This window comes from Neomonachus schauinslandi, chromosome 6 (assembly GCF_002201575.2).
Source record: "Neomonachus schauinslandi chromosome 6, ASM220157v2, whole genome shotgun sequence".
In the NCBI taxonomy this organism is placed as follows: Eukaryota; Metazoa; Chordata; class Mammalia; order Carnivora; family Phocidae; genus Neomonachus; species Neomonachus schauinslandi.
In genome coordinates, this window is record NC_058408.1 from 11,241,605 (window position 1) to 11,253,724 (window position 12,120).

General features: G+C 57.2%; 1 protein-coding gene across 1 annotated transcript; it reads right to left on the bottom strand.

The window, feature by feature from the left end:
• Positions 1–6,275: 6,275 nt before the first annotated feature.
• On the bottom strand, positions 6,276–11,771 carry HLX (H2.0 like homeobox). The gene is made up of 4 exons (XM_021698441.1): positions 10,817–11,771; positions 9,866–10,045; positions 8,891–9,075; positions 6,276–7,077 (listed from the first exon to the last, which is right to left on the bottom strand). The coding sequence occupies exons 1-4, from the start codon at positions 11,406–11,408 to the stop codon at positions 6,595–6,597; spliced, it is 1,440 nt and encodes a 479-aa protein (XP_021554116.1). The 5' UTR covers positions 11,409–11,771; the 3' UTR covers positions 6,276–6,594.
• Positions 11,772–12,120: the final 349 nt, after the last annotated feature.

A 12,120-nucleotide genomic window follows, 5' to 3' on the forward strand; every position in this document is an offset into this window, starting at 1 on the left:
ACTTCCAAGTCTGCTCCTCCCGGGGTCACCACTCAGTAGCTCCCGTGCCTTGTTGCTCAGCTTCTTGCCGTGTTTACAATGCTAACCACCGTATCACATTGTTCCTGAAGATTCACTGGGACTATAAATAACCACAAGGACCACAATAATGTGTCACTCATTTATTCAATAAACACTTCTTGAGGCGTCTTCCCTGTACCAAGCGCTGTGCTAGGTGCTAGAATTACTCCCCCGTGAAGCAGAGCCCAACCCTGCCCTCAAGAAGCAGAGGGTGCCTTTTCCCAGCTAAATGGACAGGTGATATCCTGTTTCCGTTTTGAAGTCTCTCCCTCTATGCGATTAGTTATGAACTTAATAAAACTCCCCAAATGCCATTTGTCCTGACGTGATCTCACCAGCGGGCACATATTTTTCCCTCCTTGGACCCCAGATACTTGCTTAAGTTTCCCTCAAATCGATAGTATCAGAAAACTCTAGCTCCTCCGCCTTCCAAGTCCCAAGGAAAACTCCCAACCTTATCTACAAGCATTGTCTGAACACCTGCTGTGTGCACAGAGTGCTAGGTGCAGTGCCTAGAGGACAGAGAGGAAGGAGTGCCACTGGGCTTCTCATGGACTCAGTGGGTCTGAGCTCAACCTCTGTGGACACCGCTATCCAAACACTCCGGTCTACTCTTTAAAAGGTTTCTCTGGGGGACATTGTGACTGCCCTGAATTCTAATGAGCCTCCATCTAAGGACTTAATTTCTGGGAGAGTAAGGATTTTCTGGCACTTTTTTCAACTGTGTAAGTACTAATAAGGTAATAAATACCGCAATTAATAAATGAAGAGAGGAGGAATAGTAAGTGTATGGTGCTGATTGTATGCCACCCACTTTCTCATTTCACACTTCATAATGCAATTAATTCTCACAGCAGTTTCTAAAAATCAAAGTTAGGTGACTTTGATTATTTCCTATTGTAGAGATTAAGAAACTGAAGCCAAATGGTTATATTTCCCAAGGTCTCACATTTAGTAATTGGTGAATCAATGGATGTTTCTTGGGCTCCTTTGCGTTGAGGTCAGCCATGCTCCTGAGGCCCTCAACTCCAAGCTCTACCTGCCGGCTTCTTCTCATACCCAGCCCCCAGAGTCACTGGAGCCACCAAAGCCTTGAGCTCTGGGCATGGGTCAGGTGATGTAGCTGCTGTCACCTCCATGGCCTTCTATTCCAGGTCTGTCACCCACGGAGGACAGTGCACGAAGGGGAGCCTCAGTATCTGCCGGATGGGACCAGGTCCAAGGGCAGGAGGAGAGAGAAGGAGCTGGCGCAGCAGATGCCCGACAAAAATGATAAGGCCTCGAACCCTTTGTGTTGCCCAGAATTCCACGTGTCAGCAACCGCTGACGGGATTGGAAAAACACCAAGGATGATGCCTTCTCCCATGAGCAGGCTGTGGTCCCGACCTTAGACATATTAGCAAAACTAATAGTGGCACAAGCTGAAGGATGGGATATCAATCAGGGAGAGGCCCAGGTCTGAGACTCCTAGAGCGAGTGGGCCAACTGGAGCTCCCAGTCCCCCCGCACCCCCCCCCACACACGTCTCAGCGCCTCTTACGCCCCTTCTAAAAAGCCATTGAGTTGTAACAATCCAGATCAGAATCTGGTTGGTCAAGTGTGTCCCAGAGGACCCCTCTCCTTTTGCAACTCAGGAAGCACTAACCCCACAGCCTTATCTGAGTCCTGGCATCACTCTCCAGGGGACGTTGGCAAGTGTGAAGAACCCAGCCTCTGTTACCCCATCCTTAAAATGAGGAAGTCGGAAGTAATCACATCTGTGAGGGCATCTATGCTTGTTCATAAAATGACAGAAGGCAGAACATCTAAGGGACCCAAGGGCCAGCAATTCTCTGAGCTCACCTGTCAGAGGCGCAAAGCCTGTGCCTGTTAGAACCTGGGTGGGGGAAGGGGAGGGAATAAGCTAGAAAGTGCACCCCGCCCTGGGTAGCAGTCCGGAAGTCCAAAGAGCGGCTACAGGGGTGGTGCCCGATGCAAGTTTTAATACCCGCATGCGTGGGGAGCACTGGCGGAAAAGGCCGTTCATTGGTCTTTAGGACCAAGCCAATCCCCTCACAACCTCAAAGGGAAGACGGTGAGCCAGATGCGTGCGCGAGCACAATTAAGACGGGCTGTATCTCCCCTAGCCCGAATACCTGCAGTTAAAGTCCTCCGAAACCCAATAGTTGGGTCTTCACAAAGATCATGGAGTGTGCAGCCTCCTCCCCAAAGACTAAAGAAGGGGGGAATGCGAGGGCCCTGCGTGTTTAGGGTCCTCTCCACCCTCTTTAAAGTAGTGTCACCGCGCCCTATGGGGAGGGCCGAGTTCTCAGTCCTTCAACCAGCTCTTCCTTCTCAAAGGAGGACGAAGGTGGAGGAGAACCGCGGGCAACTGGGAGGAGGGTGCATCGCCCTCAGCCTCCCACCTCTCTTCCCATTTCTTGCTCCAGAGCCGCCCCAGCACGACCACCACCACCCCGCCCCGCATACCGGGGGTCTGTTTGAGGTCGGCACGGGCTTGAGGGGAAGCGGGGTGTGATGCGGGGATAGATTCAAACTCAATAGGTTAAAGCCACAAGGGTTAAAGCTCAAGTCTGAAACGGCCCCATAATACCCTCCCCCCCCCCGCAGGTTCTGGTTCCTGCCCTGCCCTGGGGACCCTTAAGTTCCGTGAGACTGCGACCGACCGCAAGGAAATCTGGGGTCACCTTCCAGTTAGGTTGACTTCCAGTACCTAGAACAGGAGGGATCAGCGAGCTGGGCACTCAGACCTCACCTGCTCGGCGCTGGCCTCAAACCAGAACCCCCGCCAACACCCCACTTCAGTCCCCAGCTAGAGGGAGCAGCCACAGGAAAGATCCCAAAGCCACTGGTCCTCTCTGAGGTGCGGAAGGAGTGAGAGGGATTGATGATAACCGGAGTCCGAGCAAGCCCCCCCAACACACACACGGTACCCACGAATCCTTGCGGGGTAGTGGGGTGAGAACAGAAGGTGATCTCCTTGGCTGGTCTGCGGGCCAGAGCCTCCATTGGAGACAAGACTTCGCCTTGAAGTGCCACGGGGCCGGACAGCTTTGGCCCCAGGTTGGGGGCGGGGGGGCAGGGCAGCGACGGCCACGCGCTCCCAGCAACTCCCGGCCTCCGGGTCCCCGCCCGCTCTGGACTGCGGCAGGCGAATGGAGCGACGCCGGCTTTCAGTGCTTTGGCCGGCGAGGCTTAGCGCAAGGAAACTTTTGTTTCAGACCAGCGCCCCACCCACCCACCGTGGCAGAAGAAAGCGGCGTGAGGCTCCTCACTCGGCTTTGCCGTCTGGGGAAGAGAGAACGTTATTTGTGTGGTTTTCCTCAGAAGAGGCTGAAATGGCCAGTACCTGGGCTCCCCTGTGTGCGTCTGGGTCTGCGTTGCTGTGCGCCTCTGTGGGCATGTGGATGTGTGACCTACGCGTGTAATTGTGGTGTGCGCGCACGTGCCCCCGAGGGGGTATTAGCGCCCCTCCAGTCCCAGCGAGACCCGCGGCCGCCACCCCTCCGCACGCCGGTAACCTAGCTCCGAGGGCTCGGCGCCGCGGGGACCGCTGCGGCTGGCAGAGTTCTCGCTGCTTTTCGGGAAGGGCGAGTCTTGGGCCGCACGCGGCTGGAAGCGGGGGTGGCGGCTCGGCTCGGCTCTGGGGCCCGCGCGCATCCGCCGCCGCCTCCAAGCCCCAGCCCGGAGGGCCTCGGCGGGCCTGGCGTGTGCGGATCTAGCGCGCTCGGCCTTCTCTTGGGCGCCTTAGAAATCTCGGTCTTCGTTCAAGAATTTCTAGCTTCCCTGGCCGCTCTTGCAAGCATCGAGCGCCACCGGGAAAATTCCCGATCCCTGGGCCAAGCGAGCGGCCCCAGGATGAGTCGACCCGGCCCGAAATGTGGTTTTTGCTCCCCGCCACCAGGCCGGCCTAGAGAGGACTCTTCGTCCTGCGACTGCTCCGCTTCCAAATGAACTTTAAACTTCTCCTGGACTTGAGATACCCCGTTCTTGATGAAAACGTGGAAGAACTCCACCGCCCAGGCTAGAGTTTCACGGGGGAAATGTTCAAGAAGAAGAGGTGGAGGGTGTTGGAGGAAGGGGCGCCTCCTGCGAACCCTCCAGAAGCAGCCCCAGTGCCACCCCCAGGTGCCCGCTGCCCAGCTCATTTCCCTCCCGGTACCCCAGCTTTGCTGCGCCCTCTGGTCTAGTGGATCCTGGCCTTGATAAGGCCGAACTGTACCTAAAATCGTATCATTACGGTCCCTGGGTGATTATTTCCTTTACTTTTTAAACCCGGGCCCCAGGAAGAGAAATGCGAGGGGGGACTGGGGCAGCGGGCACCTCGAGAGCCTTATGAGAGGCAGAGTAGCTGCGAGCCTAAAGCACCAACTCCTCCCCAGCTGAGCTCCTCTACTAGATATATATGCTGCCACATTATGCTCCTGAACGCCAGCACCGGATTTAAGTGCCTCAAAATTCCATGTCCTTGGGATGTCCCAGTTACAGAATTTCAATATTTCAGGGGTCAGAGGAAACTAAACTCGATAGTGAAGGCAAAACTGAGGTACAGGGAGAATCCTGCCATTTGGGCAGCAGAGCCTGCGGAATGGTGGGGGAATCACTCCCACCCAGGGCTAGAACCCAAGCAGGTGGGGAGGCTGCTGTGCCAGGAAACTCTGGGCACATTTAAAGATAATGGCTGGCTCACATTCCCATTAAACTTGAGGTCCCTCCTAGGGCCCTCTACCTCTCTCTTCTCATTCCTGCACTGGACCACCCTGGTCGCTCCCACTCCCCTCCCCACTATGCACATTCCTCTAGGAGTTCAGCTCCTTTTGGAGGCTGGGAGGTTGACTGGGGCAGGGAATGGTCAGCTTTGCACCCCTGTGCTGCGCTAGGCCAGCAAAGGCTAAATCTGGGGTCCCCACTCTAAAACGGTGGTCTTTTAATGTGCTCAAGTCAATGAGTCAAAATGGGGAAGATGCTAAGCCAGATCAGGGAGCTGCTCGGAGCCCCCTCACTCCAGCCAGGGCACTGGGATGTGTCCTGGGCTAGCTGACCTGAGCATCTCTGGGGGAGCACCACTCTCTACAGAGCATCCTATTCTTGACATGGGTGGTGGGCCTGTAAGAAGCTTCGTGCCCTGGCCAGAGTTCAGTGCCAAACAGCCCCGCATGGTCAGGTTTGTCAGCAGTCTGTTTTTGAATCTCCCAAAAGAGATTTATATACAAACTCTGGACATTTCATTTTGAGGAAAGGAGAGCCAAGGTCTTGGAGAGAGGTTTGACTCTTCAGCCTTTCAAAAACAAAACCAAAACAAAACAAAACAAAAAACTTTAAAGGTCCATCCCAGTTGCAGCGTGGAGGCAAAACAGGTGTTTCAGCTGCAGCCTCTCAACTTGCAGGTGGGGGGCTGCAGAGGGACTCACTGGGTGCCTGCAGGGCCTAACTGCAAGGAAGATTATGTGTGCGTGGATGGGGTTGAGATGCAGTTTTGTAGACCCATCACTGGCCAAATGAGAGTCAGGAGGTCTGACCTCTGGTTTGGGCTATTGCCTGGGTGTGACCTTGAACAAGTCACCTCCCTGCTCCGTGGTTGTTTGGGCACCTTTAAAACTTTCTCAGGCTCAGCCTTTTCAACCCTTAGCTGTGATTTGGCTATCTTTTCCGCCAGAATGCTACCTCCTCCCTTTAGCCATCCTGGAGCAAGGGGCGGCTTGTGTTAGAATTGCCGCAAAGCTCCACTACAGACTTGGAGTGCCCACCTTGTAAGTACCGACTATGGCTAAATTCACCCACGGCATCACCATCTTGTCCACTCCAACTCTGGATACTCGCCAGCAAAGAAAAGGCCACGGGCCCACTCACAGTGTCCTGACTCAGGGTGGAGAGGCCTTCTGCCCCAGGGGCTAACAGATTCTGTGGCCACCATGGCCCTCTGGCCACACTCAGAGTCGTGGAGCACCAGTTCAGTGGTGGGGGAGCGCAGGCTATGGCCAAGGAGGCCTCTGAGCTCTAAGCCGGACGCCAGTCCCTGCAGCAAGGAGGCTCCGAGATTGCAGCGCTCCCCCCTCCAAAAGCACTTGTCCCCCACCTCCAGCTGCTGTGACCTACAGTGCCCCGAGGCTGAGGTCCGGGTGGGAGATCCCCGATCTTAACGACCACACCGCCCCAGCTAGCCAAGCAGCCTTTACAAACCGTAGTAAACATTTTATTTACAAGTTTGTGGCGTCCTAAGTGCAGCTTGTCTTTGCGCCACGACCCCGAGTGCGGGGAGCAACTGTTGCGTCCAACACTTCACAGTGTGAACTGCTCGCGGCCCGGGAGAAGTGTTTGGCCGGCGCGGGGTCCTCGGGCGGGGGCACTGAGCTCGCCCCCCGCCCCGGGCTCTGGGCACCAGCGCGGCAGCGACGGGCAGGTGGGACCGTGGGCAAGGCCGCCGCGGCGTCTCGGGCCCCGGCCCCACTGCCAACACAAAGCAGGCGCAAAATCCAGCCCACCCTGGGAGGCTGGGGGCGGCACGCGGGCCCCGGGGCCCCGGCCTCATGCAGTCTACAGGGCGCCCAGCGGTGCCTGGGCGGGCTCGGGGCTCTGCGGAGCGCCGCTGAGGGTGGGCTGGGGCGCCGGCAGCAGCTCCGAGGCGCCGCCGCCCCCACTCCCCGCGCCGCCGCCGCCGCCGCCGAGGCTGGCGAAGCTGAAACTGCCGCCGCCGCCGCTTCCCGCGCTCCCGCCGCCGCTGGCCGGGAGGAGGGCGCCCGCGGCCGAGGCCTTGATGACCGTGGTCTGGTGCAGAGACCGCTCGGCCCCCTCAGTCCGCTCCGTGTCGCTGGGGGCCATGTCCAGAGACTCGGAGTCGCTGCTCTCGCTCTCGGCCTCGCCCTCCGAGCGGCTGAGGCTCCGCTCCTCCTGCTCGCCGTCGGCAGCCGCACCTCCGCCCGACGACTTCTCGCCCGCCTCCTTGTCCTTGTCCTTCTGGGCCTGGGCCTCCTTGGAGTGCCGCCACTTCATCCGCCGGTTCTGGAACCACACCTTCACCTGCGCCGCAGCACGTGGGGAGACAAGAAGGGACACCGAGATGAGACGTGGGCTCTCGGCGCTCGACTCGCGTGCAGCCTGGAGCCCCGGCCCCCCGCGCCTCTACCACGGACCGGGCACTGGGCTCGGCTCAGGAGCCGAGGGGCAGCCCAGGGAAACAAAGACATCGCCGGGGACGCTCGCCTACGGAACCCGCGAGGACTGTTTCTCAAAATGTGGCCCTCCAGACCTGATCCTGAAATGACCTGGATGCTTGTTGAAAGGCGGAGTCCTGCACCTCGGCCTCAAACTAAGGGCGATTTCTGCTCTAAATCAATGCTTCTTAACCCCACTTGAGCCAGGACTCTCCAAGAATCTGATTAAATTATGGACCCCTGGCCCAGAAAAAATATACCCAGGATTTCAAGGGTTTGGTGAACCAATGTTAAGAATTCCTGCTAAGCTGCTCCTCTCCTCGACTGCCACCACCCAAGGCAAGTTTCGACAAAAGCAGTTCTTCTTAAGGAGAAACCGTGGGAAGCACAGAGGGGAAAGAGGGTTCAAAGAGTTAATCCCAGTGGGGTGGGGGCACTGCTGGACCTTCAGCTGAAGAGCATTTCCTTGGCATGTGTGTACTCAGAAGCTGATAAGGACTCTGCCCCTGCCCGGGATAAACTAATCCTTCTGCAGGCTTAGAAAATGCTGGAATTAAACCTGTGCAAAGTGGAGGAAGGGGGTAGGGATGGGGTGGAGAATCTATATAAATATATACAATCCCCTGGGGGACCCAATGCTGTTCACACAAGTTCCAGCTTCCCTTTTAAAAATAACATCCACAGCTGGTGGAAAACGGCTGGGCTCTTCCAGTGTGTTGGGGAGGGGAGCTGTGTAATGGAGGACAGAAAGAAAAGGGGGGGTGAGGGGGGCCCTAAAGGAGCTATGAAAAGGTGCCTGCCTTTGACTTCTGCCCTACTCAGAACATTGAGCACCCAGGGAGCAAAGGCCCCGCTGCTGTGGGGTATGGAAGAACCGTAACTCTTCTATTTCCAAAACCCCCCAAAAAGTCCAGTTCTTGAATTGGAGAAAAGAAAAAAAAAATTGGACTCAGAAATTGAATTCAAACACGATAGATTCGCCATTGTCTTGGAAAAACAAAAAATCCCAAGTAGGCAGAACCTGCTGAAATGCTCTTGGGTATTCTAAGAAAATCTTTTTTCCTTTCTCTCTCTCACTCCCCCCCCCCCCCCCCCCCACCAGAGATTTTCTTAGGAGCTTCTGCCGTTAGAAAATCGGACTGACTGGCTGCTGAGGAGTGCACTCCTCGCCCTGCTGGGGCTAAGTCATTCCGTTTGAAATGATGTTTTCACTTCCTCACAAATGGGGATTTCACAATCCAGCGGCAGAAGGAGGAGGAGGGAGGAAGGACGGGAGGAGGGGGGGAAAAAAAACCCAACAACAATCTCTTGACTTTGGATTTTTATCTCTTCTGAAATAAACTGCCTCCTACAGCGAACTGCACTACAGTCGAGTACATAATTATTATCTCCTGCGGCCTATTTGCTTTCTCTGCGGTTCTTTCGCCTGTTGGCCAAAATAAACATGCAGTGCTTGTTGACATACATCTTTGGGGATGGGCTATTCTTTCCGTCCTTCTCTCCCCCCCCATCCCCCCCCCACTCAAGTTTCGACGCCTACATTGTCTCTTGAAATTCAAGACCTTGCGTCTCCGTGGCAAAGGCCGAGTGGGCCGGGGTGGAGGGCGGCCTGGGGCTAGGCCGCGCTGCTGCCCCCCACCCGGCGAGGGAGCTGCGCGCGGGAGCCAGAGCCGGCTTACCTGCGCGTCCGTGAGGCCTAGCATCGCGGCCAGTTGCTTTCGGTCGGGCTTGGTCACGTACTTCTGAATCTCAAACCTTTTCTCCAGGCCTTTCCTCTGCAGGTTGGAGAAGACCGCCCGCGACCAGGAGCGCTTCCTCTTGTAGGTCTGTGGCATGGTGTCCTTCGTGAGCACGGCGTAGGGACCTGCCACCGGGCGGGAGCGGGAGCGAGAGAAAGACAGGAGGGCCGAGTCAGTGCCCCCCGGTCCGCGGGCTGCGCGCCCGGGACTCACCGTGCTGCTTCTAAGTGTTTTGCGTTAAACAGTCGAGCCCCCATTCAGAAAGTCCTTCACGCAGACGCGGAATGGCCTCCCTACCGAGGAATCCTACAGCTCTTAAGACTTCAGGCTTAAGGCCTAAAGCGAGGGTGGCGTGGAGAAGTCCCGCGCTTCGTCGATTAATTCCAAAGAAAAAACATAAACCTAACGCGTGGCCTTTGGGGCATGCGAAAAGTAGGCGACACTGTCCCTTGGGCCTGAAGGATGGAGAGATGACAGCTTTGACTCTCGTGTGTGTACGTGTGTGTATGAACACGTTCTTGCAAACGTGCGAGCAAACGGAACCCCCTTGGGCAAAGTGTTTGAGGTCATTCCTAACTCTGTGTTGTGTTAAAAAGGCAACACCTCTTGCTGCATTTTCAAGCCACTCTCCGGAGAAAAGACTAGGGAAAGCCCCTTCACCCCACCTCGCCCCGCCCGCCCACGCACACACTTTCTCGGCACCCCCAGGTCCCCCACCGCTCCCACCCCCGCCCCCCGGGAGCCGACAAAAGAGTGAGCTAGCTATCTGAGAACTCTTTCGGTTTCTGTCTCCGGACTTGGTAGCCTCCTTCACCAACTCCGGGATTGCCGCACCGCGGTGGCCACGTGAGCCGTCCTCAGTTTGGGGCCAGTCGACCTGCCCCGTTAGGCCGTCGCTCGGGAGGGTTTCCGTACCTGGAAACGTGTCTTGAAACTGATGCTGAACTGAATTCCTCGGGTTCGAACTTAAGGGGCTCAGGATGGCAGAAGCCTCGTTAATGGGATCTAGAGACGCGAAGAACTGGCCGGCGGAGGGCTGCAGGCCGGGGAGGTGCACCCCTGCGGGCCGCCCGCTGGTTAGCAGGGACGTGAGGTCTGGAGGCGAGAGAAAAGAGCTGGTTACACCTCGGGCAAAGCCACACTCTCTCGGACTGAGTTGTTCCTCCCCTCCCCCTCGATTCGGTTTTCCTGGAGCGAAGTCACGAGAGACACTTGTCTCCGCGCCAAAATCCCACTCTCCCGACAGTGGCCAAGGGGCGATGCGCAAAATGTTCCTGTGCGTGTAGCCCACAGGTCCACGTCTACACATACAGCAAGGAAGGGCTTTATATAAAATGGCCAAAAGGAAGTCACTTCCAGGTGCTTGGCTAGAATTCCACAGACCTACCCTCTCCCCAGTGAAGGAGCCCCAACTCAGCTTTCTCTTGGGAGCCCGGGGTCTATTTTGTTTACCTACATTCCTTGAGTGGAATTTCACTAGAAATCAGAAAAATGGAAGGGAAAGTGTTCCCCAAAAGGGCTTTCCCTGTCAAATTAATATAGTTCTCCCTCTAGATACATGATTCAAGAGACAGATGATAGTCATTTCAGCAAATATTTACACCAACGATTTTTATGAATAATGATTCTGTGACGTGTGTTTTTCAAGCATCCCTGGAATCTTTTTTTTTTTTTTTTAAACGCAGAGCAGGTGAGTTTTAAACCTAACGTTTCACAGTCTTCTTATAATTCACTCTCTTCTCCCTCATTTTACCGGTTTGTCCTTAATTGTGCAAATACTCAAAGGCATCCCAAATGGCCCTGGGACCAGGGAGTGCGCCAGGGCCGTGGCCAGAGGCCTGCAGCCTCCTCTCGCCCAAGACCTACCTCTCAGCGTGTTGCCTTCCTTGACTTTGGGGTCAAATTCTGCAGACAAAATGCGGTCAATTCCAAATTTGAGGTCCTTGCTAGAGGGGGCCGGGGCCGAGCTGCTATGCGAGGGGTTCGGGACCACCCGCGCCCCGGAGACAGGGGGCTGCAAGGCGCCAGCCCGGGGCGCAGGCGGAGGCTGTGGCTGCTGCGGAGGCTGTTGCGGCTGCTGTGGCTGTGGGTGATGGTGGTGGTAGGCGGCTGAGAGCGGAGACAGCCGCTGCGGGAAGCCAGCCGGGACTTCGGAGGGCGCCACCACCGGGGTGGGTCGAAGCGGGGATCTGGCGGCAGCTTGGAAAGAGGCGTGCGGGTGAGCCGAGCCCAAGTGAGCGGTGAGGGCGGCGGCTGAGGCCCCCGCCAGACCCTCGGCGGTCGCCCCCGGCTCCCCCACGCCGGCGTGCAGGATGTCTGCGATGCAGAAGGAGGGTTTCTTGACCGCGGCGGGGTCCAAGGGGAAGGAGCAGCCGCCCGGACCCGCCGAGGAGCAGTAAGCGGCCGACCAGAGGCTGAAGTTGGAGGCGTAGAAGGGAGCCAGCCCGGCGGCGAACATTCTGGCTGGGTGAGCCGAGCTGCCGCCGCGGCCCGGCCGGGCCCGGCCCAATGGGTGGGTGGGTGCGCGGGGAGGAGCGCGCTGAGTCCCGGAGGCAGCGGCAGCCCAGCCGAGGACGATCCGCTTTCGCTTCTCCGTCCGCACTGAAGACAGGCCAGGGAGCCCTAGCGCCACCGAGGGAAGAGGCGAGGCCCGGATCCCGGCCGGGCACAGCCTCGGCCCCTGGCCTCACTTTAAAGGCGGCGCGGCGCCCGCGCTCCCCGCGGGCTGGAGGCGAGCGAGGGGCGCTGGAGCTGCTGGGCGGGCGGGGGCCGCGGCTCCGCACACGCCAGGGAAGCCGGGGAGACAGGGGCTGGGCACCAAAAGAAAACCCAAACAGCTAAGCCCTAAGAGCTAAATTTAAAACAACAACAATAATAATCCGTTAGTTTAAAAAAAAAAAAAAAGTAATAGGAGGGAAAAAAAAAAAAAAAAACTCCTCTCTAAAAACTCCCAAACTTTTGGCAGGAGCTTCGGAGTCAGACCCAGGGTAGGACCTCGATCCGAGTGCTCATTGGCCATCCTCGTGACCAATGGGAGCGGGGAGTAGAGGGGAATTGGGAAAGAGGGGCGTGGCCCACCTCCTCGGCCACGCCCCGGCCACGCCAAAGTGTTTGCTGCTGCCGCGTGGGCTGAGCGGGGTCCCCTGCGCAGGGGCCCGGGCGGCGGCTCC

Bases quoted from the DNA above. Each gene is read 5' to 3' on its own strand.
- HLX (XM_021698441.1), bottom strand. From the start codon at position 11,408: ATGTTCGCCGCCGGGCTGGCTCCCTTCTACGCCTCCAACTTCAGCCTC. The intron at 10,046-10,816 runs GTAGGTCTTGGG...TCTCGCCTCCAG, and splicing joins GGAAGGCAACACGCTGAGAG to ACCTCACGTCCCTGCTAACC. The intron at 7,078-8,890 runs GTAAGCCGGCTC...GCTGCGGCGCAG, and splicing joins TAGGCCTCACGGACGCGCAG to GTGAAGGTGTGGTTCCAGAA.